The sequence below is a fragment of the Caloenas nicobarica genome, chromosome 7 (assembly GCF_036013445.1).
Source record: "Caloenas nicobarica isolate bCalNic1 chromosome 7, bCalNic1.hap1, whole genome shotgun sequence".
In the NCBI taxonomy this organism is placed as follows: Eukaryota; Metazoa; Chordata; class Aves; order Columbiformes; family Columbidae; genus Caloenas; species Caloenas nicobarica.
Genome location: NC_088251.1, coordinates 37,964,970 through 37,985,855, shown reverse-complemented (window position 1 = coordinate 37,985,855; position 20,886 = coordinate 37,964,970). Strand labels below are relative to the sequence as shown.

The window sequence follows — 20,886 nt, the reverse complement described above, 5'->3', positions numbered from 1 at the left end:
TGGTTAACGTGCGAATTTCAGCCATCGGTCTCCTGACAGAAGGGACCGAGCACCCCGCGTGGTCCCTGTGGTGCTGCTGGGATGGACGAGGCAGGGAGCCGCTTGTTGAGGAGACATAAATCCCGGATCCCAACATCCTGGGGGTGACCACGCGTTGGGATCTCGTTAAGAACGAGCTGCTTTGGGCACTGGCCTGTCAAGTTCTTTCTGCTCAGCCTTATTCCTCAGCACACGAGCTGTTGTGGTGGGTCGCCCGGATCATATGGTTGCAAGCATCGATGTTGTTTGAGTCTGCTGGGACGTGACCTGAACCCAGTGCTGAGCTGGTGCTTCTCCTCCAAGGCACAGGTGGCTTTTCCAAGGTGAGGTTCATGCCTGGGAAGAGAAAGCAGGAACCCTGGGGAAGGGGCACTGGCACAGCTCGTGTCCCCTCTGCAAGGACGGCTTGGACTTGGGGACTTCATAGACTAAGCTGTAACTGCGGGGACACCGGGCTGAGCTCCCGAAAACCAGCGACAGTTGTGTCTGTGCGTTCCCGGTGTTGGTTTATAGCCACAGAGCGCGCGTGTTGAGCTGAGCTCACCCCTGCGCTGCTACGTTTGAAAGACCCTTGGGTGGAGAGATTACCCGTGGGAATTTATTTGACAATTTAGCCAGTGTTTTGGCACAGAGTTGGAGCAAGGAAGTCAAGTTTTCTGGAATACTGTCTGATCTCCATCTCGTGTCCAGATTTCACAGAACGAATGCACCACTTCCATTGAAATTAAGTCCTTTTAGCCGCGAGAGACAGCGCACTGACACAGTGGGAACCGGACAGTTCTTTCTCAGCTGTGGTAGATTTCTCCCTAAATTTGGGGGCGGTGAGGTAGGATTTTTGCCTGTCGCTGGGTGCAGAGGATTACGCCGTAACCGCTCGGCGCGATTCTTCTGTAGTAAAGCTCTTCAGGCATTCAAACCAGCGTGCCAAGCGATCCTTGGGTTTGTATTTTTTGTGTAGTTCCATGTGTTCTGACGCTGTTCCCCACAAGATAAGCTCCACCTACACTAATCCAGTAATCCATCGCTCGGTTGCCTGCTGGATTGCTGTGCCACCTCCAGAACCTCAACAGAACCTGCTTGTTTCATTTTATTCTAGTTTTCTCCTAAGCATAAACATGTTCGTGGACCAGTAGGCCACTAGATCTAATAGTAAGACAGCTCGTACTAATCGACCATATTTCTTTCCTAGGAGGCCCTTAACAAATGTAAATATTTGTTGCATTAACTTTGGAGGAAATCAGACTTGGAGTGGCAATAACTAGACTAGTCTGACTTTCAAAAAACTAACAGATATTCTACGGGTGACAGCATTTAAAATCTGCCGATGTCCCTTAGTGCCGTAATATTCATATTGTGGTCACTGTTTATTTGCATTGCCTGCTCAATTGTTCTTCTCATTGGAAATATTGTGCTGCCTTGTTCGTATTCATATTGTAGCGATTATTTGAGAGAGTTCCTGTGTGTGTCATGGTGATGTGGGAGGCAAGTAATCTTGTTTTACCCCAACAAGTATGAGTGCAGCAGAGTATTTGTGTCAACATGGAAACTTGAAGCTCCTCGGGCTTGAGATTGGTTATAGGTAGCCTGCAAACGTAGATGGGTTCCAATACATTTTCCACTGCATGATTAGTTAGGTTACACGCCTAAATGACGGCCTAGAATTGCAGAATTCATAGCACAAGTGGGTTTTGGGTTGGGTGGGTTGGTTGGTTGGTTTTTTTTTTTTTTTCAAACTCACCCTTTCTAAAAGTGTTTTCTGAAGAGGAAGCGCTAGTTGAAGGGAAAGGAGCGTGAGCTGTTAGAACCCCGAAGCTGCAGAGCTCTCTGCTGGAGGCTTCGCTGCAGCCGCAGGACGTGTGAGGTACGACGTGAAACACAGAGGTGTTTTCTGAGCAGAAACGTATGTTTCCAGAATCCACGAATTTCCCCTTTTAAAGTCAGGGGGTAGGAGAAACACCTCTTTGCTCCTCCCTCCTTCTCCAGCCTTCCCCTTGTTCCGCCGGCCAGGAGTTCTGTGCATCCTCCTTCACCTCCCTCTGCTGTAAATACTCGTTTTTGTGCATCGTAACGATCTCTCCTTTATCTTTGGGGTTCCTGGTCTGCCACAGAACTTCCTTCGTCTCCTGAGGGTCGCTATCCCTGCCCTGGCACGTTCCTTTCCAAACTCTCATCTCATTTTTCCTTGTCTCGCTCCCGCAGTAAGAATTATTTTCTGAACTCTTATATGAGGCTGTCATATGTTGACAAATAAGCTGTGATGGAAAACTTCTCCTCATTGCTACTATGCTTCAGTTTAATCCGTTTTTGATGAGAAGTATCTGTTTAAAACAAGGCACAGGAACTTCAACTTGATCGAAACTGGTTTTTATTATGATTTGATTTTCACGTAACAAGAACTGACTCATAGCTGTGTCCTTTGGAGCACAGGTTCTGTGCATTACGAATTACAGATTTGGGGTTGAATCGCTTCAAATGCCCGGTTTTGCTTCAGTTCAGTTAATTTATATATTATCAGGAGTGGCCTTCTTAACTGCATCAGTAACGAGCATGAGTCTTCCGTTTTATTATGTGGCAAAGACGTGAATGAACAGTGGGTTATCGCAGGGACACCTCCAATTACAATAGCAACAAATATGAAGTTTTAAGGAATTAGTTTAGAAAAAGATCAGTTGTGCTGTAACTAAGTTTTTCTGGGGGGAAAAAAAAAAAAAAGATATCTGTGTTTTCAAAGGAGATCTTGCCTTTTGGGTTGATTACTTGGAAAGTCTGGACTCCTGCTTGGGATGCTTTTCAACATCCCACCAGAAAAACCCCAAACCAGACACGCTCCCCCCTCTTCCACAAATATTGCTTTAGTTTTTTAATTAAGCGCATTTGTAACTCTGGCCTATGGTGTCAGGTGAATAAATGCCTTTGACTTCCGCAACAGGGAAGACTCTGATATTAATATTTAATGTGAATTTGTGGAGCAAATAGAATGACCTTGAAGATTTTTGTCTTGAAGACTTTTGCCCTGATGCACAGATGTGATCACTGGCTTTCCTCCCAGGCAAATACTCTCATCTCTTCTGGGGAATCTCTCGTGAAAGACAAGAACTTTCGGGTTTCACATGGTGAAAGGAAAACTTTTGGATAAACATCACAAATAGATGGATTTTTTTTTTTCTAATTTTTAAGTCTAAAGGTCTTATTAAGTAAAAAAAAAAAAATCTGTCCTTTACTACAATATTTATTAGTGTATTGAGGCATGGCAAGCCTGAAATTGGTGCAGAGATGAACAGTTTATGTAGGCTAAAATGAGCAGAAATCAAGTATTTAAATAATATCAAATGATCAGGATGCACCTAGCTAAGCCTGATTGCAAAGTGAAGGGATGAGGAGGTGAAAAAAAGAAACGAGGGAGAGAAATTGTGCTCTTGAATTGGATTTCTAGATAAATGAGATTCCTCTGCAATTGAAGGCAGAACAGAGCTAGTCTGAATGATCCTAGAAAGCTGATTTTTCACAGGAGGATGGACGCTGTGGCATGAGTTTGTGTGTCTACATACAATGCCGTTTCACTTCTCTTTTTTGGATTCAATAGTGATAAACATTATTGCTTCTCATTTTAGAAATTTTAGAAACATTTGATGTAATGGGGTTTCTATTCAAGGTGTTGCAAACTGTTCGGCATTCTCAAACATATACCTGCTGAGCAGTAAATAGTTTTCTTACACTGTTTGCTTTGCTTGATCCTGTACTGTAATATCATAGTTTTAGTCTCTGGTTTTTAAGCTACTGATTATTTTTCCTGCAATATTGATGCAACATAAAATACTTGATTTATTTGTCCCTTATAATAGGTCAGATCCCTGTCTGTGGTACTATCTGTGGAGAAAAACAAGTTACTGTCAAAATAATTATTTTTCCTCTTCATTTGCTAGAAAGAGCTGTTTGTATTTCCTCAGTTATACTGACAAGGAGGGTTTTCGAGTAGTAGTATCATCTCACTTTGGAACAGGAAAACAGGAAAAAACAAAAAGGAAGAAAACAGAATGGACTATATTTTTTTTCTTCCTCATACTATGGCTCATAATGATACTGGATGACAGAGCAGTTGATGTGTTATATTATTAGGAGTTTATGGTGATGATATTTTTCTCTCATTCTTTCGTAGAAGCAGTAGGTTTTATTAATCTTTGCAAATAATTCTTGACTCATCAGACTTTTTCCAACCCCCGTAAACCGGTGGGGATTCTGCCTTGTGAATCGTACTATTTAATGTGAATTGTGCAAAAATGGTTAGTGTGAGATGAACTTGCAGTAAATGACACCTTTGAATAATCTCCCTAAATTATTCCTCATTAATTTGGCAATTAAAGTGAAACAATGGAAACAATAGGCCACCCGACTGGAAATTGGGGACCCTTATATTCAGTATGCGAAGTTACAGATACACGAGTCAGAAACTTCAGTTCTGTTTCCCTTCAGGGCTTTTTTTATTTCCCCCCTTCCAAGTTTTCCTTGACTGCTTTTTATTGCAAAATTAATGGGAAAATCTGGGTGCTGGTTTTTTATTAGCTTTCTAGCAATTTGAAGGTTTTTATAAAGTGTTTCATGCTAAATACGAAGCAGAAGTTTTTATCAGTGCAGTTTGAGGTTTTTTCCGGAAAGAGGCTCTAGAGAGATGTTTATGGTGCTTCCCCCTGAGAAGCATTTTAAGGGTTATTTGAGCCCTTTTTCCTTCTTGGCTACAGTACAGGAGTCGCTAAAGTGGAAAGAATATTATGAATTTAAAAAAAAAAAATCTGTAAATGCTGTCTCCTTTTTAGTAGGTACTGTTTTGTAACTGAGAGGAGGAAGCGTGAAGTTTTTCACGTGTACAGGTACATTTTGTGAGCTCTCTGTTCCATTGACCTGTTACTAGTTGGGAATGATGTGCATCATTTGCACTCGAACCTGTCAAATATCCGATATAACATATGCAACTGTAGCAAATTTCCATAGCCTTAAATTCATTTCAGTAGCAGGTATTAATCAAAGATGCTATTTTATGGTCTTTGATAGAGATTTTGTTTACAGTGTCTTCACTAAAATGCCACATGCTGTGTTTCTTACAGACACAAATGCTGTTTGTCCTGGTAGGAAGTCTATTCCAGTTCAGTTAAATGGGGCATCAGCAATTCCTGGTAAGGATAACGATACAGTAGGTGAGGAAGATGCTTTCACTGGATAGAGGTCGGGTTAGGAGCAGCAACTTGGAGTTATTTGTGTGTTTTCTATGGGAGGGAACAGGAGGAAAAAAAAAACCCACAACACAAACAAACAGCAGCAGCAAAACACAAAAAAAACCCCAAAAGCTCTACCACAAACCTGACTTTTCTTTGCTTGTCTAAGTAACGACTTAGTATCTTGTATGAAAATCAGGCTGCTTCTCCACGTGCAATGTGCTTTGGAAATATTAAAGGTTTTGTTCACAAATGCTCGGGAGTAATTTCTGGATTACCGGATAACGAAGGAGAAACTTGACGGCTTTTTCAGTTCTCTTCGGTGAATTCAAGCGTAGCTCTGTGGAGCTGTGGTATTTCATCCTTCTGCGTTCGCACTATAACGCTCCAGACAAGCCCCAAGATTTGTTCATTTTTCTGGTGCTGTTAAAATAATGAACTGCTGTGTTTAACCTTAACTCTAAAATTGTTGTTATCTTGGGAGGAGGGGGAGGAAGTCGAATAATTTTCAAGTGAAAATTTACCAGTAGTTTAGAAGAAATTGAGAAGTCCGTTGTCACTGAGCTCCCAATGAGACCGAGGATCCTGCAGCCACCAGAAATAGCAGCCGGCTTTCCTTTTGAGAGGTTCTTTGAAGTCCTGGAACGTGCACCAGCCGCGTCCGTTTTTCCAATCCCAAGTGCACAACCTGCAGGGAGCAATATTATTTTTCTCTTAATGAGCTCCAGCACATGAGCAATTAAGAAGACATAATTGAATGAAGCTAATCAGGAAGACACAGAAGCTTGCCTATGGGATGCTGCTCGAGTCAATTGCTCCTCATATCTACAATTTTATCTGGTTAGTTAATAACGCCAATGGGTACGGAGGCACAGGCTGGTGGGTTTACAGCTCCAGGGGCTCAGCAGTTTTACTTTGTCTCCAAGCTTTGGCCTTTTTATTCTGCTAAGGAGCTGGTGATTAACAGGTGATGAGCCTCATAACGTTCTGGGTGCTCAAAGAAACGTGAGTGAAGCTGCTGTGTTTTAAACATCTTTGAATTGCTCAGAATTTAAACTGCAGATAAAGCCAGACCTTTACAGGCGTGGTCTTCACACAGCTCCATCTAATCTGTGAACTCGTTACTGTCTGATAATTAAAATAGTTATGGAAATACTGATACGGGTAAACAGAGCGTATATAACCCTATAATGAAAAAAAAAAATACACTTTAGAATCAGACATAGAAAATAATAATTAAAAAGTCCCGTAGCTGTGCTCAGCTGTTTTCTTACAGTCCTTGTGGGTAGAACCTTCGTATAATTAAGTGCTAGAGGTATAAAAAGAAAATACCTTATCTGCTAGTGCTTCTCGTGTAATCAATGGTTTGGGATTTATTTTCAGTTGTGCAGCTGGCTAATAGAAAGTGAATCAAGCTCTCCATTACAGTCAGCCTGGAGACGGAGAAGCAGCCGAGTACTTTGGTGTCAGGTGTGCCACTTCATCAGTGCTTACACTGGATAAAATCACAAAATAGGCTTCAAGTGAGATTAGGAGAGGAATAGTCTTTGCTACTGAATGCTAAGGATGCGTTTAAAACCTACAGAAGTAGCTGGAACACTGAGGAGAGCTGCATCTAACAGATGATCCATCGTAATTTCTGCCAGAAAGTAGGCTCTTCTTTTTTTTGGAAACGCTGATAGTCTTTGCAGTAAGAAGCTGGACTTGCATTTTATGTTAATTTACCTATAGTCATTAACACCAGAAGCAGATTTGTGAAGTGTTTTTGTGATGTTTCCTAATTGGTATCTTGGGAAGCACAAAGGTACCAGCACTGGGGCTGGTTTAGGAAGTTTTTTCTGTGTCTACAGCTCTCCCAGCGATTAGTGATAGACAGAGAGAGATTTTGACGGTAACTGGTGTGTCCTGTAAGGTGTTTATCCTTGAAACTATTTTCTAAGTGGGTAAAAATTGAGAAGTAAATATTTTAAGAGTTTGGAGTCATATTGCAAGGGATATGAAACGTCTTTTTCAATGCAGTAAAAAAAGCATCGACTCTCTTCTTGCTGTTTATCTGTTGCTTGATGAGAAAGGTTTCAGACAGCAGATGTTGGACTTTGGTTTCACCGGTATTAAAAAAGAAAACACACAAAAAATGATCCTGTCTAACGTGTGTAAGTTGTTTTATTTTTCTGCCTAGGATTGTAGTTTCCTTGTTAAATAGATGCTTCAAAAAGAAGCTTAAGTTACGCCTTTGTGCTTTTGGCAAAAAGTTTTTTTCTAAAACACTTTTTGAAGAAATACTGAAGAAGGTATTAACTCTGCACATAACTTTTATATTCCCCCCTGCCCTGTGGTGTGTCTTTTTTTTTTTTTTTTCAGTCAAAAGAACTGGGAGATTTACCTGAAAACGTAAAGAACAAAGTGGGCGACCAGGAAGACAAAGTGCAACTTGTATAAGAAGGGGTATGATTATCATTGTAGATGGGAACAATTTTAATTCTAAAATTAAATGTATCATATTTTGCTCAGCAAAATAGGTATCAAAAGTGTGCGTCTAACAAGAAGAAAACCAAATAACTCTTTGTAGCTATTCAACATTAAAGTCCTTATTGCTTTTATAATTAGCTCCGGTTCAGGCTGTTTAGCCACAGACTTAGATCTATGATGGGCAGAAAGTTCAGACTTCAATTATTGAATCCATCGGACCATAATTTATTAAACAGGTACTTCAAAGGATGACACTTTCTGTGAAGTCTTATTACTTTGCATTTTTCATGGCTGAGGAACATGCAAATGGATGTGACTCAGGCGGCGTGTGAGACCCGCACTATATTTTAGATACTTTAACCTCTTTTTGGGGAAAGGATCTTCTGCCTGCTACTGGGGGGGTTTCCCAGGATTTCCCCGATCCCAAGCTAATTAATTTTTGTACCTATGAAAGCGTCAACATTCCTTGTGCAAAATAAGTGAACTTTATGTGTGAAGCCACAGCAACCTGATTGTAAGTAGGAAGTTCGTTACGTGCTGTTCCCTGTGTTTTACTACGTGTCTGCTTGGAAATATGCTTAAAAAACAGATGTTGGCCCTTTTTATGGGCTTTTTGGTTGCTAATGTTGGATGCCATGTCCTCTACGTGAAACACGGAAACCTTTCTGCTTTCCAAAGCAAAGCACAGCGTCTTTCTTAGTGTTCAATTGTAATTAAATCACGATTTAGTCAAGATAACGTCATCGGGGTCCATATTATAAATATGGGTCAGTCTTCGGTTGCGCACATGGTTGTTCCTGCAGGGATGGAGCAGGGGATGCTCCGGCATGTGGGCGATAATCCGACGGAGTCCCGAGACCGTGGGATGTGGTGGCTCGTCCTCCCAAAACGGGCTTGTGTTTGCCAGTGAGAAAGGAGGAAATTTGTACCGCGCTGTTATAATTAAAACGTGGTTGTGGAAGTCACGAAGCGGCTTCCTCAGCTTCTGTCGCTGCTGCTGGAGGTCTTGATTAAATTATAGGAAGATGTTGATCAACATTGACTTCATTAGAGATGTCACCAGCAAGATATTTATAGGCACAATATGTAAATGCTCGCAAAATTGCTAATTAATTACCCGAAACATAAACAGCCCTACGAGTGGCAGGTTAATGAGCGCAGCCTGGTTTCGGTGCGGGTGGGCCTGGGGTACCCGCTATACGTTCAGCACAGCTGGAACCAAATGGAATTTTCTGGAGTATTTCCAAGTATTCAGCCGATAGTGCTCAGTGTGGGAGAGGTGACTTCAGGGGAGCAACACAGCTGCTTGTTCTGCCACCAAAGGACCCGAGTCTTGGGTTTTTGCTTAAATAACATGTCAGCGTTGCTGATGTTTAGGATGACGGGGGGGTTATAATCTTAAAAATCCAAAGGGAGTTTGAAATTTCGTGTCAATATAACTTCAGTCTGCTTTTTAAAGAAAGTCACCAAAACTGTAGTCTCAAAATGAGTTTGATAGTATTCTCGGGGTGATGTAATATTTTAAAATCTGCTCTAAAAAAGGAAAATATTCCTGTGTATGTAGAAAAGTTTCATTAAGTTTTGGGTTTTATTTTTTTTCCTAGATTTAATCTTAAAATTCCTTTTGATGCTTCTTTCTTTTGTCCCAGCTGATTCCAATCAGTTCCGTGCAAGTCAAACTTGTGTTTTCCGTGTCTGCTGTGTACAAGCAGAATCTGGGGCTGAAATGGGAGAAACTGCCTGATCATTAAATGTGATTTCAGTGGCAACGAGTCTTAATATTCGTCCTGAAGTCTGTAAGTCACAAATTTACCCGTGAGGAAGAAGGGAAGGCTAAAATACAGGCAGTTTAGCTGTCTCCTCCGCCATGTTTCAGTTAATAAATGCTAATCCCGCTTTATTTGCATGTAAAGAAATTTGAACAATATGAAAGTTTACAAGTATCTCCAACAGCTTTTTCTGAGGTTCTTGTACTAATAGTTAAATGCCTGCTTTTATACACCAGTTGGAATGGCCGTGACTTTAAAATTTGCTTATAGTACCTGCGTTCAGTTTAATTCCAAATATTAAATACGTTTTCATCCTCTTATATGAAATTTTTGTCTTAAATGCATCACGGGGGTAATAGGGAAAATGCAATTTCAGAAATATTGAAAATGGCGTGAAATGTTAATGCTCATTGTAATGGTTAAAAGCAGGTAGAGCTGACTTGGGAGGTTTCAGCACTTCCGAAGATATTGCAGCTACTCTCAAATAATCCACTGCACTTTAATAGGCTTAAAAATGACTTTGGGTAATAGCTATTTTAGAAGCTACTTGGCACCGTATCATATTTTTATGTGTTTTACAGTGTTTTCAGGCACAAGTATGATTTTTTAAAGATGCCGTCAACTCCAAATCTGCTTGTAAAATGGAAGGTTGTTTCAATCTTAAAGAATATTGCCCGAAAGACGGATGGTAGCGCATTTTTCTAAAGCCGTTAAAGCAAAATAGCGATCCACGGCACTTGCAGGGCGATTTTCACATACCAAACCCTTCATAGATATTATATCTATACAAAAAGAGTTGGAAGAATGGAGAAATAAAGCTACAAAATAAATCGGCTGTTCAGGTTGCATATTCCATATATAAGCATGTTCTTTGAGGCTGTGGGAACAAGAGCTTAACAATAATCCTGGTTTATGTCCTTTTAGTACTTGATCGTCCATCAGCCTTTTTGTCCAGTTTAAAAACAAACAAGAAAAAAAAAAAACCCAAATGCAGCTACCGTCAGATTTTAACGTTTAGATCATCTTTCGCTTGGGTCTGAATTTCTGAGCTGTGAATTTTAGAGCAGTGCTTAACGGAGCCAGTCCGGATCAAAAGACACAAATTCAGAGTGGGTTTAAGAATTATCACTGATGCGTTTGAATCGAACTCAAGTTTGCTGTCGTTCCTTCCCAGTGGGTACAATGAGAGACGTCTGTCAGGAAGAGCTCAAAATAGGCTGTGAAAGCCCTTCTTATGCTATTTTCAATACAGAGCAATTGTAGTACAAGCCTGCTAATGTAAAGGTTATGCCAAGCTTATCCTAAATTGCACAGCTGGAGTTCCCGATTCAGCCACACAGGAAACGAGACAGGACAGTTTCCCCTTAAACTGGGTTGCTTAGTTACTCAATTTAAATGTATGGTTCTATGTAGCTCTTCATTAGGGAGCTTGTTCTGTAAATGGAGATGCTTAGAGAGACTCTTTCATGGGCTTTTTCTGCGAGTGTTCCCCGCTGAATGGGCGGTGGAAGTACAGAACGTGGAGGTGAGTGGAAGGTCTTTCAAAGGACTGTTTATTTAATGAGCAGTCAGGCAGTTCTGAGAATAAAGTGCATCTGAAAACAGAAATACATTTTCCAGCAGATTTAAATGTGAGGTTCTTTAACCTTAGAGAATGCCACAGGACTGTTGGAATTTCAATTCTTTAATTTCTTGCAGCTCCAATTTAAGTGAAGCGGAGAACACGCTATCAGTTTCCCCGCGTATCGCAAAGTCCCAAGCGCTTCGCTGGGAATTTCAATCTCTAAAACCCGTGGGCTTGAGGTTTTACTGCATTCATTGATATTCTGTTTTGTGAACCACTTAGTTCTCTTGGAACGGGCTTTCTCAGTAGCTCGTAGCCTCCCCAGCGATGCAGAATCCGCCCTCGTGGCACTGGCAGCATTTTAGTAAATCAGTTAGTGCAGGTGTTTTGGCTTTGTTCCATCGCACGTCCTTTGTGTGGCACATGCACAAATTCCCTTTGATTTCCAGTCAGTGATCAGACAGAAAATCATGTGTCTGTTTCTTTATTCATGGCTTCTCATTAATTTCCGATTTAAAACGGCCACAGTATTATTAGCAACTCGGGCTCGGGGACTGGACTTCAGTGTGTCTTGCACTTTTATGCAAGTGTTTTATGTGCTTAACAGTGCAGAAGATATGGGGGGGAAAAAGGCTTTTAAATACTTTGACTTCCTAAACCTTTCACAAGCTCTTTTTTTTTTCTTTCTCTACATAGATGGGAAGAGTCAGAGTTGAAGAAAAGAGTATGCTTGTAATTAAGACTGCTGCTTAATGCTCACTGCTCTCGCTGAACCAGGGAGTGCTGCTGAATATGGAGCGTTTGCTTTGGTTTATTCTCCCTAGAGCAAAATGAAAATGTGTATAAATCCAGAGGGGAAGAAACAAAACTTGAAACATCTATATTTTTAGCCTCACTTCAGGTACTTAGAAAACTCCCATCCGTTCATTTAGGCTTTTCTCTAACTCTGCCGCCGCTCCTCTGGAACGTAGCGGTGGTTTGCTTGCCGGGTCAGGGTTTTTGTAGAACCAAACAACTTGTCAGTGCTTCAGTCTTTGTAGAGGTTGACTTCCCAGCAGTCGGTGTGGAACCATCCAAGGTTTTCTCCATAATTGTGGGTATATCAAATAAATCGGGTTTTTTTTCTCCTTTGGTGCCGGGCACAGAGCTGGTGTAGCGGTAGCCTGGAAACCATCACTTGTGTTCATCCGCAGTAGTTTCAAAAAGGGGTTTGGCTGACTGGGCCTGTATGCGTTAATGTGCCTTACTGTTATACGTACACATACGGCTTAAAAAAATGTCTCGGTGCGATTTATGGTGATTCCGAGGCATCCGCAGGGCTCTTCGCCTGGAGGCTTCAGGGTTGCAACCGGCCAGAGATCGCTTTGTTTTAACGATGGGAACTAATCTTAATCTTAAGTTTTCCGTGTTACCGTTTTTGTTACTCAGAGCACACAGTCCCTGAAGCGGGTCAGAATCCTGAACTCACCGCAAGTTATTGTTTGCTGCAATATTTAGAGGTAATACCATATTCTTGGAATATCGCTTTTGTAGCTTGTGCTTGAAGATAGGTTTTTGAGTTTTTCCTGTGGAACAAATACGGTTTTATTCAGTGTGTCAGAGCTGTGAGGCCTTACTTCTGTCCTTTGAGTTCACAGCTTTACGGAAAGCTATTGGCAGTGTGACACACGTCACCTTTCCAAATGTTTTCAGCTTGCGTTCGGTGGTACAGGCAAGTACTGAGTAATCGTTTCGTATTCTGGACTTCCTTAATACAAGAGAAGTGTCTGAAACATAAATACAGAGTGATTGCTTGGAGTGTTTTTTCTGACTCAAGGAGAAGGCCTAGGTCAGTCAGGGATTGATGTGAAGACTAATAGAGCCTTCTACAGTTACCACCCAAGTTTAGAGCCTGATCTTTGTTTTAGTGACAAGTTAAAGAATTAAATTTTATTCTGCGAACAAATAAAATAATTTCTTTCAGTAGTTAGTGAGCAGAATTTTATTAAATAAGCAGTCTTTTAAACCAGGCTGCGTGTTTGCTAGGAACTGAGTCAGTTTTTTGAGATTGCCTGTTGTACTCCCTGTGACTGCTTAAATAAAAACAAGCCAAACTGCTTATCTGAATATATAAAAGCAAAATTGAAGACAAGATAAAATGTAAAATAACTTGGAGTAATAATTGGGTGTTTCTGAAGCAGCTGGAAGAAGAGTTGGTGATTAGCATACTGAAGTGGATTTTTTTTTTCCCAGTTTTAATTTCGGGAGCGCTTAGGAGGAGATGACAGTTATTTCACGGAATAATGTCCCTGGAAAGGTTCAGGTTGGCTGTTTGTTTTCCAGGTGAGCGTGCTGTGCTCTCTGCAGGGCAGCTCGCTTATTTTTTATTGTTTTTGTCAAGGTAAAGCTCTTTCTGTCTTTGACGTGGTAGGAATAAGTTATTGAGCTTTTCTTAAAGCTGTGCGCTGTTACTGGGAACACAAATTCCATCTCGAGTGTTGCGGGAGACCTTTTTTTGTTGTAGTCACTTAAATTTATAGGGTTTTGTGTGGCAAGTAATTTTCATTATTAAACTTTCAAGCAGCTGAGGCGATTGTATGCCTTGCAGTTGTCTGATTTAATGATCAGAACAGCCAACCTCAGACACTGCTCCCAACTCATTCAAATGTTTGATTTAGCTGGAATTAGGGGTATATGAAGTATGAATGGGTATTTTGAGTTTCCCAGTAGTTGCATTTAGCAGAGGGACGTTAGAGGCAATTCCTGATCACAGCGACTACCTCTGGGTTTGCGTGTTTGTTGTCAGACAGCAGCCAAATGCACGTGAGGCTGCGGCCGTCTTCGCAAGTGTGCGAACACGGGGAGGTATTTGGAGCTGAAATAGAAGTTCTCCAAGTAACGTAGCCCTTGGATGGGCTGTGGCTTTGCGAGGGCAAGGACGGGGTGACAGGGAGGTGACCCGGCAGCTGTCCCTGGGCACAGGTCGGGATTAGTCAAGTTGTTCTGTTTGTTTGGGCTCAGACCGTCTTACCTAAAACAGCGATCGAGGGTTTCCTCTGAGCCATCGCCTTAAAAATAATTAGAAATAAAAACGAGGAAGATTAGCCATCAGAATCAAAATGAATCTGAGGCACGTTCGATGAAGAGTTTGTTACATAGATTTTCGCTTTGCTCCCGAGGAGACAGGCCCTTCATTTATCTGCCTTTGCCTCGATCGTATAATTGTAAAGCGAACACACCGGTTACGTGAAACAGCGAAGTTAATGACGGGAACACAAATGCTTTTCTGGAAGCTTTTAGGAAAGCCTTCATAGCTTGTTGTTTTATTTACTGAGTTTTATTTGCCTTATGCCTCTCGATTTTTGTGCGAGGTGCCTGGGGCGAGGGAAGCGCTGCTATATAGCGATGACATTTACCCGACCTGCTGCCTCGACGTAAAACACACTGCGAACGCTGCAGCTCGCGAAGCTCGTTTGTGTGTGGTGCCTCCTCTACCTTTCTTATAGCGCGTCCAATTTAGCGTGATTTGACTTGCGTGACTACTCCGTTATGCCCGCGAATTCCAAGGACGACTTGCTTTTTGTCGAGAAGGTGGGAAGAAATGAATGCAGAAGCAGCAGAGCGTAGCTGTGTGCGGGGCGGCCCTGCTGCCGCTCGCTGGCGCCTGCGCCCTCGGCCTCTCCCCGAAGAAACCGCGTGATGCAAAGAAACCATCCTGTTCTAGAAGTTTTACTAAAGATTTGAATCGTTAGTTGGGTACGGTCAGTATTCTGGTAATAATCTGCGGTGTGAAGTTGGAATAGTTAAAATATCTCATTATACCAAGGCCCACAGTCAGATATAGGGCATTGTGAAACAAAAGAGCAGGAAAGTAAAGGCTTGTTTAAATATCTCCTTCCCGAGTCACCTTTGGTGCTGCGATTATCCGTGCTTGTTTATGTTGGATAAAGCAATCTGTTACTGCTGAAATAATTTCTCTTGAGGAACATTTAAATAAAACTTGAGAAAAAGGTCTCATAATATCGCTAAGGAGCATTTCCTGTAATCTCTCTCATAAGCAAATGGAGGTGTGTTCCAGGATTTACCTTCTCTGCCAGTGCAGCCATTTCTCCTTTGCACTCGTAGAATTCTTTGCACTGGTATTGCTCTTTAGTTTAAGCAATTCATTTTTCCTCCTTGATATTTACCCAACTGTATTTCTAGAAAGCTTTCCTTTTCCTAGACTAAACAATTCAAGCCCTCCGTTGTCTTCATAGGACACATTCTCCATCCTCGTGATGACAGGAATAACCTTTCTGTGCACCTGGCTCAGTCTGAAGATTCTTTTTTGTGTATCCAGCATTTCCCCCCAGGTCTGGCTGGTGCTGCTGATACAACACAGCACTTGAGCTTGTTGCCGTTCAAGGTCTTGCTGCAGCTGTTGCGTATCGATTGTGTTTTGTAAGGAAAAAGAAAAAAGTACCGCCCGTGTATTTACGACACGTAACTTGTCTTCAAGGTTTTAAATTAAAGTTCTCGTCTGCCTTTGAATTGGAAATTTGTCTAAGACTACAATTTTAAAATTATCTGTTTGTTGGGTGGTGATGAAGGTGAAACTAAATAAGGCTGTGGCATTGTTAGGTTCAGTCTTTGAGAAGGGGAGGGAGAGGTGACAGGCATCTTAAAAAGCAATCTGATATTGGCCTAGTACTGACACTGAAATTATGTGAAACTCCTATAGATGCAATAAAACTACACATTTTTTTCAGAATTTTTTCATTGGTGCTATGAAGGTAAACCACAGCAAGGCTTCTTTTAAACACTCTGATTATTTTTTTCTCCCCTAGCTTCTTTTCCTTGAAATTTATCTCATAAATTTTATTGCCTCACCTGCTCACACTTGCAATAAATCCTCTGCAAATTGCCAAACTTAACTGTATAGTCTGCCTTTTCTCTGAAAATGCCGAACGTAGATTTAAAACATACCAAAGAACTGCTTTGATTATAATTCTGGAAACCCCGATGTGTTTGATGGAAAATCAATCCTATGAAAAGGCTGCTAACACGTGATTGTCGTGTAATTTTGATGATTTGCTTACCGAAGAACAGAAATAGACATTGGCCTGGTTTGGGTGAACTTTCCACTGAGTCATCCATCATGGAAACATAGATAACGGGAGAAAAAGCTCATTCTGTTTTCAGAATAATGCTGATTATTCTTTTGGTGAGGCATATGCAATTTTTAGGATTAAAAGTTGTCCCTGCTTTAGATTTGTGTGTGGTGAGTGCTGTTCAGTGGTGAAGACCCGAGTCTCGGTAACAGTTTGTATCGGTGAGCGGCTTTGCCCTAACAAAGAGTTGGTTAAATAGTTGTGCAGTGAGCCAGGGCCTGAAAATCTAGAAAACTGTAATGCACGTCTCTGGAAAAGTTTGGAGTTGGGTCTGGTATGATCCTGTTATTTTTATAGCATCCAGTAAGAACAGGGGGGGAAAAAAAAAAAATCCTTATTTCGTGGAGATAAGTAAACATTGCTCATCTTCCCACAGGGTGTGCTTGTAGGAAACCACAATGAAATGGAAGGTGGAATTTTTTCAGATGATCTGTTTGTTCTGTTAATGCCTTCAAAACAAAAAGCTTTAAAATTATCAGCAGAAAATATTCCATTTTTGTGTATCAAACTAGAGCATATAAGAATAAAAGGAATAAGTCCTGAGAATCTGTTCAGTAAATAAATGTATTTAGCCTGCTTAGGATAGTGAACCAAGTGGGTTCATGGAACTACGAGGGGGGTGCATGGATTCCCACACGAGCTCGCTGTGTTTTACCTTCAGAGCAAGGATAAAAAGAAGGAAAAAAAAAAAAAAAAAAAGTAAAGACAGCGTGACTGTATTATCATTAGTATGAATTCCGGTGTGGCTCGGGCTGTATATCACGGGTGTTCAGAAGTTGGGCCTGGCCATCGAACTCATCGGCTGACCAGCCAGGCTGCTGCTCGAGGAGATGCCCGTGCCACCGGAACGTCCTTCAGAGGCTTCGCCTACACGGACATCCCAGTAAATGCTTTGCCGTTTTGATCTGCCTTCACAGGTCTTGTCTGCAGTAATTACAGCCTGTAATTAGCTGCCACACGATTCTTTTTTGAAGTCGATGGGTGTGTGATTTTTACCATCAGCTGGGAAATAGCGTTTTACCTTACCTTGCTCTCGTGTTGAGCTTACCGATGATTATCTGTTGGGATTTTTGCGTGAAGAGTTTAGACGTCTCAAAAAAAATACAGTGATACTCCCGCATTTCTTTTCCTTGGCTAGACACCAGTTAGAAGCTGTTGTTTCTTACAAATGGGCCGTAGCTGTCCCCACGGCCAGGGCCGTGTCAGGAGGGGCAGGGGAACATCCACATGTCTTCAAAATGCAGGGTCACATACCGAGTTCTCCGGGAAGGAGAATGGTTGCCGTTTATCACACCATTTCAGTGGGACTGGGAGGGGCTTTGAAAGCAAAAAGAGCTGCTTAGTTAACTTTTATTTCTGTGTGCTTTAAAGAGGTAATACTTTTTTCTGTTTAATGTAGAAAACCAAATTGCTCAAAGTACAGTCATCACGTGTAGTATATATGCTTTTATATATTTTAAGACTATGCCTATGCATTTGCGAGCTCTGCATGTACTGCTTTATGTCTTTGAACCTATCTTTTGAGTAAAGCAACAAAATCTTACTTATTTTCTTTCGTTATTCTGCTCTGCTTCCATTGATGACTGTAAACTTTTGACTCCAGACTGGCAATATGAGGGTAAGATGGCAAAATGTAACTTCCTGAACATTGCTTGTCTGTTTTTAGTTTTTATTTTCGTAGAACATTACTAAAGTTCTGTTCACTCTCTTTGATTAGATCCTTTTGTTGCAATTAAATTCAAATTCTGTTTGTTTCTGTTGTGAAGCTTTAATTACGATTTATGCCTTTTAATCATCCCTTTGTTATTTCTTTGGGTTAAATTACCATCGCATTATCTCTGTCCTGAAGGATTTCTTCACTGAGATCACTGGTAGTATCTCTAGAGCAAGACAGGAGCAGGTTCGTAGTGTAGCCATCAAAGTGTATCGTGGTGGTATGTGATGATGGTTCGGTTCAATGTGTGTGCTCGTCACGTGGAAAGAAACGCTCATGTAAGAGATAACAGGACAAACCATGTTCAGTTTTTGCTGTTTAAGTATTTGTTTTAAATATGGATCAGCATCTGGGGTGTTATAAATCCTCTGTCATCAGATTCTCCCTTGCTTTATAAAGCTGATCTGAGTAAGGGTTAAGCAAACAGCTCAGATTTTGCTCCTCTGTGAGTGTAACTTAGCTAACAGTTGTAGCTTATACAGACATGTTTAAGTGAATGCTTGCCTTCAGTATACTGATTATGCTGACTTGTTTCAAAAACAGCAACAAAACCCCGAAGATCTTTCTTCTGGAATGAGAAATAACTTCTCTTTTCGTCTTTGTAGATTGCAAATTGGCCAGAACAGGTCCTCCAGCCACAATAGTTCCCATCGATGAAGAAAGTCGGAACGGTGAGTGCACCTCGGTTCTCCGCGCTGTCCTTTTGTTTCCCCTCGTTGGCTGCGCGTGGGGCAGCGGCATCTCTGTGTCCACCTCATAGAATCATCGAATAGTTTGGGTTGGGAGGGACAATCCGAGGTCCCCTGGTCCAACCCCCCGTGGTGAGCAGACCCCTCTGCCTCGGCTCGCGGGACGGGGCTCTGGGAACCCGTTAAATGGGGAAAGGCGACAGCGGCCCAAAATGTTGAGAGGTGTCATATCTTCCTGAAAATCATATGTTGTGATGACTGTGATCTTTGACTCCGGACAGATAGCTCTTTGAATATGTTTTAACAGGTATTTCGACCGCAATTATTTGTAGTAGCAGTAGTTTAGCTCCCTTGTTGCTAGTATGCCAGCTTATTGTTTCTTGTCTTATTTCTTACGTCAGTGTGATGTTACCGCGGGACAAAGTTCTGGCCAGCCTTTGTTTTGATGCAACTAGATACGGCCGAATCCTCCTTTCTCTGAAGCTTGCTAGCAGTGTTAGCTCTCACGTGCAGCTTTTAGAAGGTCGCTTCTTGTTTTGCTCCCAGTTTAATAACATACGATTATGGACACCTCCGAAATGGCAGAATTTGCTTGCTTGTAGTCATGGAGATTTCAAAAGAAAAGACCGTCTCTTTTATTCTCATATCATACAGTTCTCAAATTATTGGTCTCTTGTCTTAGCATTGCATTTATGAAGTGTTTTACCCTATCGGAGTTAATGCTTTGGACAAGTGGCTGTAATTCCGGAAACAAAACTACTGCTCTTTCCTGAATTTTAAATTTTATTTTGCCTTTTTTTTTTTTTATTTTAACCTCATAAGCTAGATTTTGTGGTGGTTATTTTTTTGACCTAGTAAGCTAGGTACAGTTGTGTGCTACTTGTGGTTATGGTATCTCATGTACGGGTGGATGAAATGGTGAACCAAGTTCAGGTCCTGCTGGTTGGTTGGGGGGTTTTTGTTTGGTTTTGGTTTTGTTTTGTTATAATTTCTTTTCTTTTTTTTTTTTGGGGGGGGGGGGTAATGCAGCCTGAGTGCCATAGAAGAACCTTACACAGTGCGATACTGATTGAAGTAGAAAGCTGTATCACGTTGATATCGTGCTTATATCAAGCGAAAACCAAAAACCGCACACACACACACAACTAGCCACACTTTTTTGTTTTCTTTCAGGGTGCTTAAATGGCGTGTGATCACAACATTCGTGATAGGTCTTACTCTTCAATAGCAGAACTTCTGTGTGTAATCTGTGCTGCAATATTAGTCGACTGTCATTAAAATACCTTGGTATATATGGTACCTAAATAAATATTTCAAGGGTCTGGAATCAGTTCTGTGGGTTTTTTCCTTTGTCTTTTTTCCAAAGTGTGTACTATAGAAAGAGTCTTGGGATGTGATGCTTATGAAATAATTGTAGCACCTTGTTGGGAAAGGCACCGAGTATTCTTGATGATACATGGGTAGTGCTGGCATGTTTTATAGCGCTTTATTCTTACATGCTAGCAGCACTTGTCTGGAGAATGTGGTGTGACCAGCAGCCCGACATAAGGCTAGATGCTGACCATAGAGTCATTTGAAATATAAACAAAAAGGCAGAGAAATAAAAAGCTTTCAGCTTTCAAGTTGAATGGCATAATAAATTTATTTCTCAGCTTGTTAATGCTTGATTCGGTGTTTGCTAAAACACTGGATTTTTGTTCAAGCGTTACTAGTTCTGCAAGAAAGATGATTAAATTGAATACGGTGGGGAGAGATGTGAATTTCCTAAAAGCTTTGCATGTGTCTGCGATGATTTAGTTTAGCTGTGAATTCTTATGAACCATTATCTCCCCATTAAAGAAGTCAAACTGGAAGTAGAAACTTCAGTTGGCGTTGTGGTTAATGGGAACGACACAGCTCATGTGTAAGTCACAATATGTGTTAAGTAACTGGATCTCCTGGGAAGCCAGCTCTGGAGTTAGAATGTCCTTAAACCTTGCCTGTCTCTCTTGAAGTGGGAACTTGTGTTCCACGGACACGCACGTGTGTATCGGGGAGTTGGAAGGCTCATCACGTAACACGGTGTTACCTGGATGTTTTCTGCATGCAACTGCACCCATCTTTTTTTTTTTTTTTTTTTTTTTGGCCTCGTTTTGTGGTCGTGTTCACCCTGTTACACAAAATGTTTATAGGTGGTCTCTGGCTACGCCATCGGTGTCGCAAAATATTAATACACAATTGTTAGTTATGTTCTTTTAATATGCTGATGTTTCGGGTTCTAGGCAGCCACTGTTGTATCCGAATGGGTGCCCTTGATTTGTGTGACA

General features: G+C 41.3%; 1 protein-coding gene across 1 annotated transcript in view; it reads left to right on the top strand.

The window, feature by feature from the left end:
• The window catches only part of PCDH15 (protocadherin related 15), a 340,270-nt gene that overhangs the window by 54,513 nt on the left and 264,871 nt on the right, over positions 1 to 20,886 (top strand). Inside the window, exons 3-4 of the mRNA XM_065638430.1 lie at positions 17,781 to 17,795; positions 18,497 to 18,562. Of these exons, the coding sequence (XP_065494502.1) occupies positions 17,781 to 17,795; positions 18,497 to 18,562 (81 nt within the window). The remainder of the gene's footprint in view (positions 1 to 17,780; positions 17,796 to 18,496; positions 18,563 to 20,886) is intronic.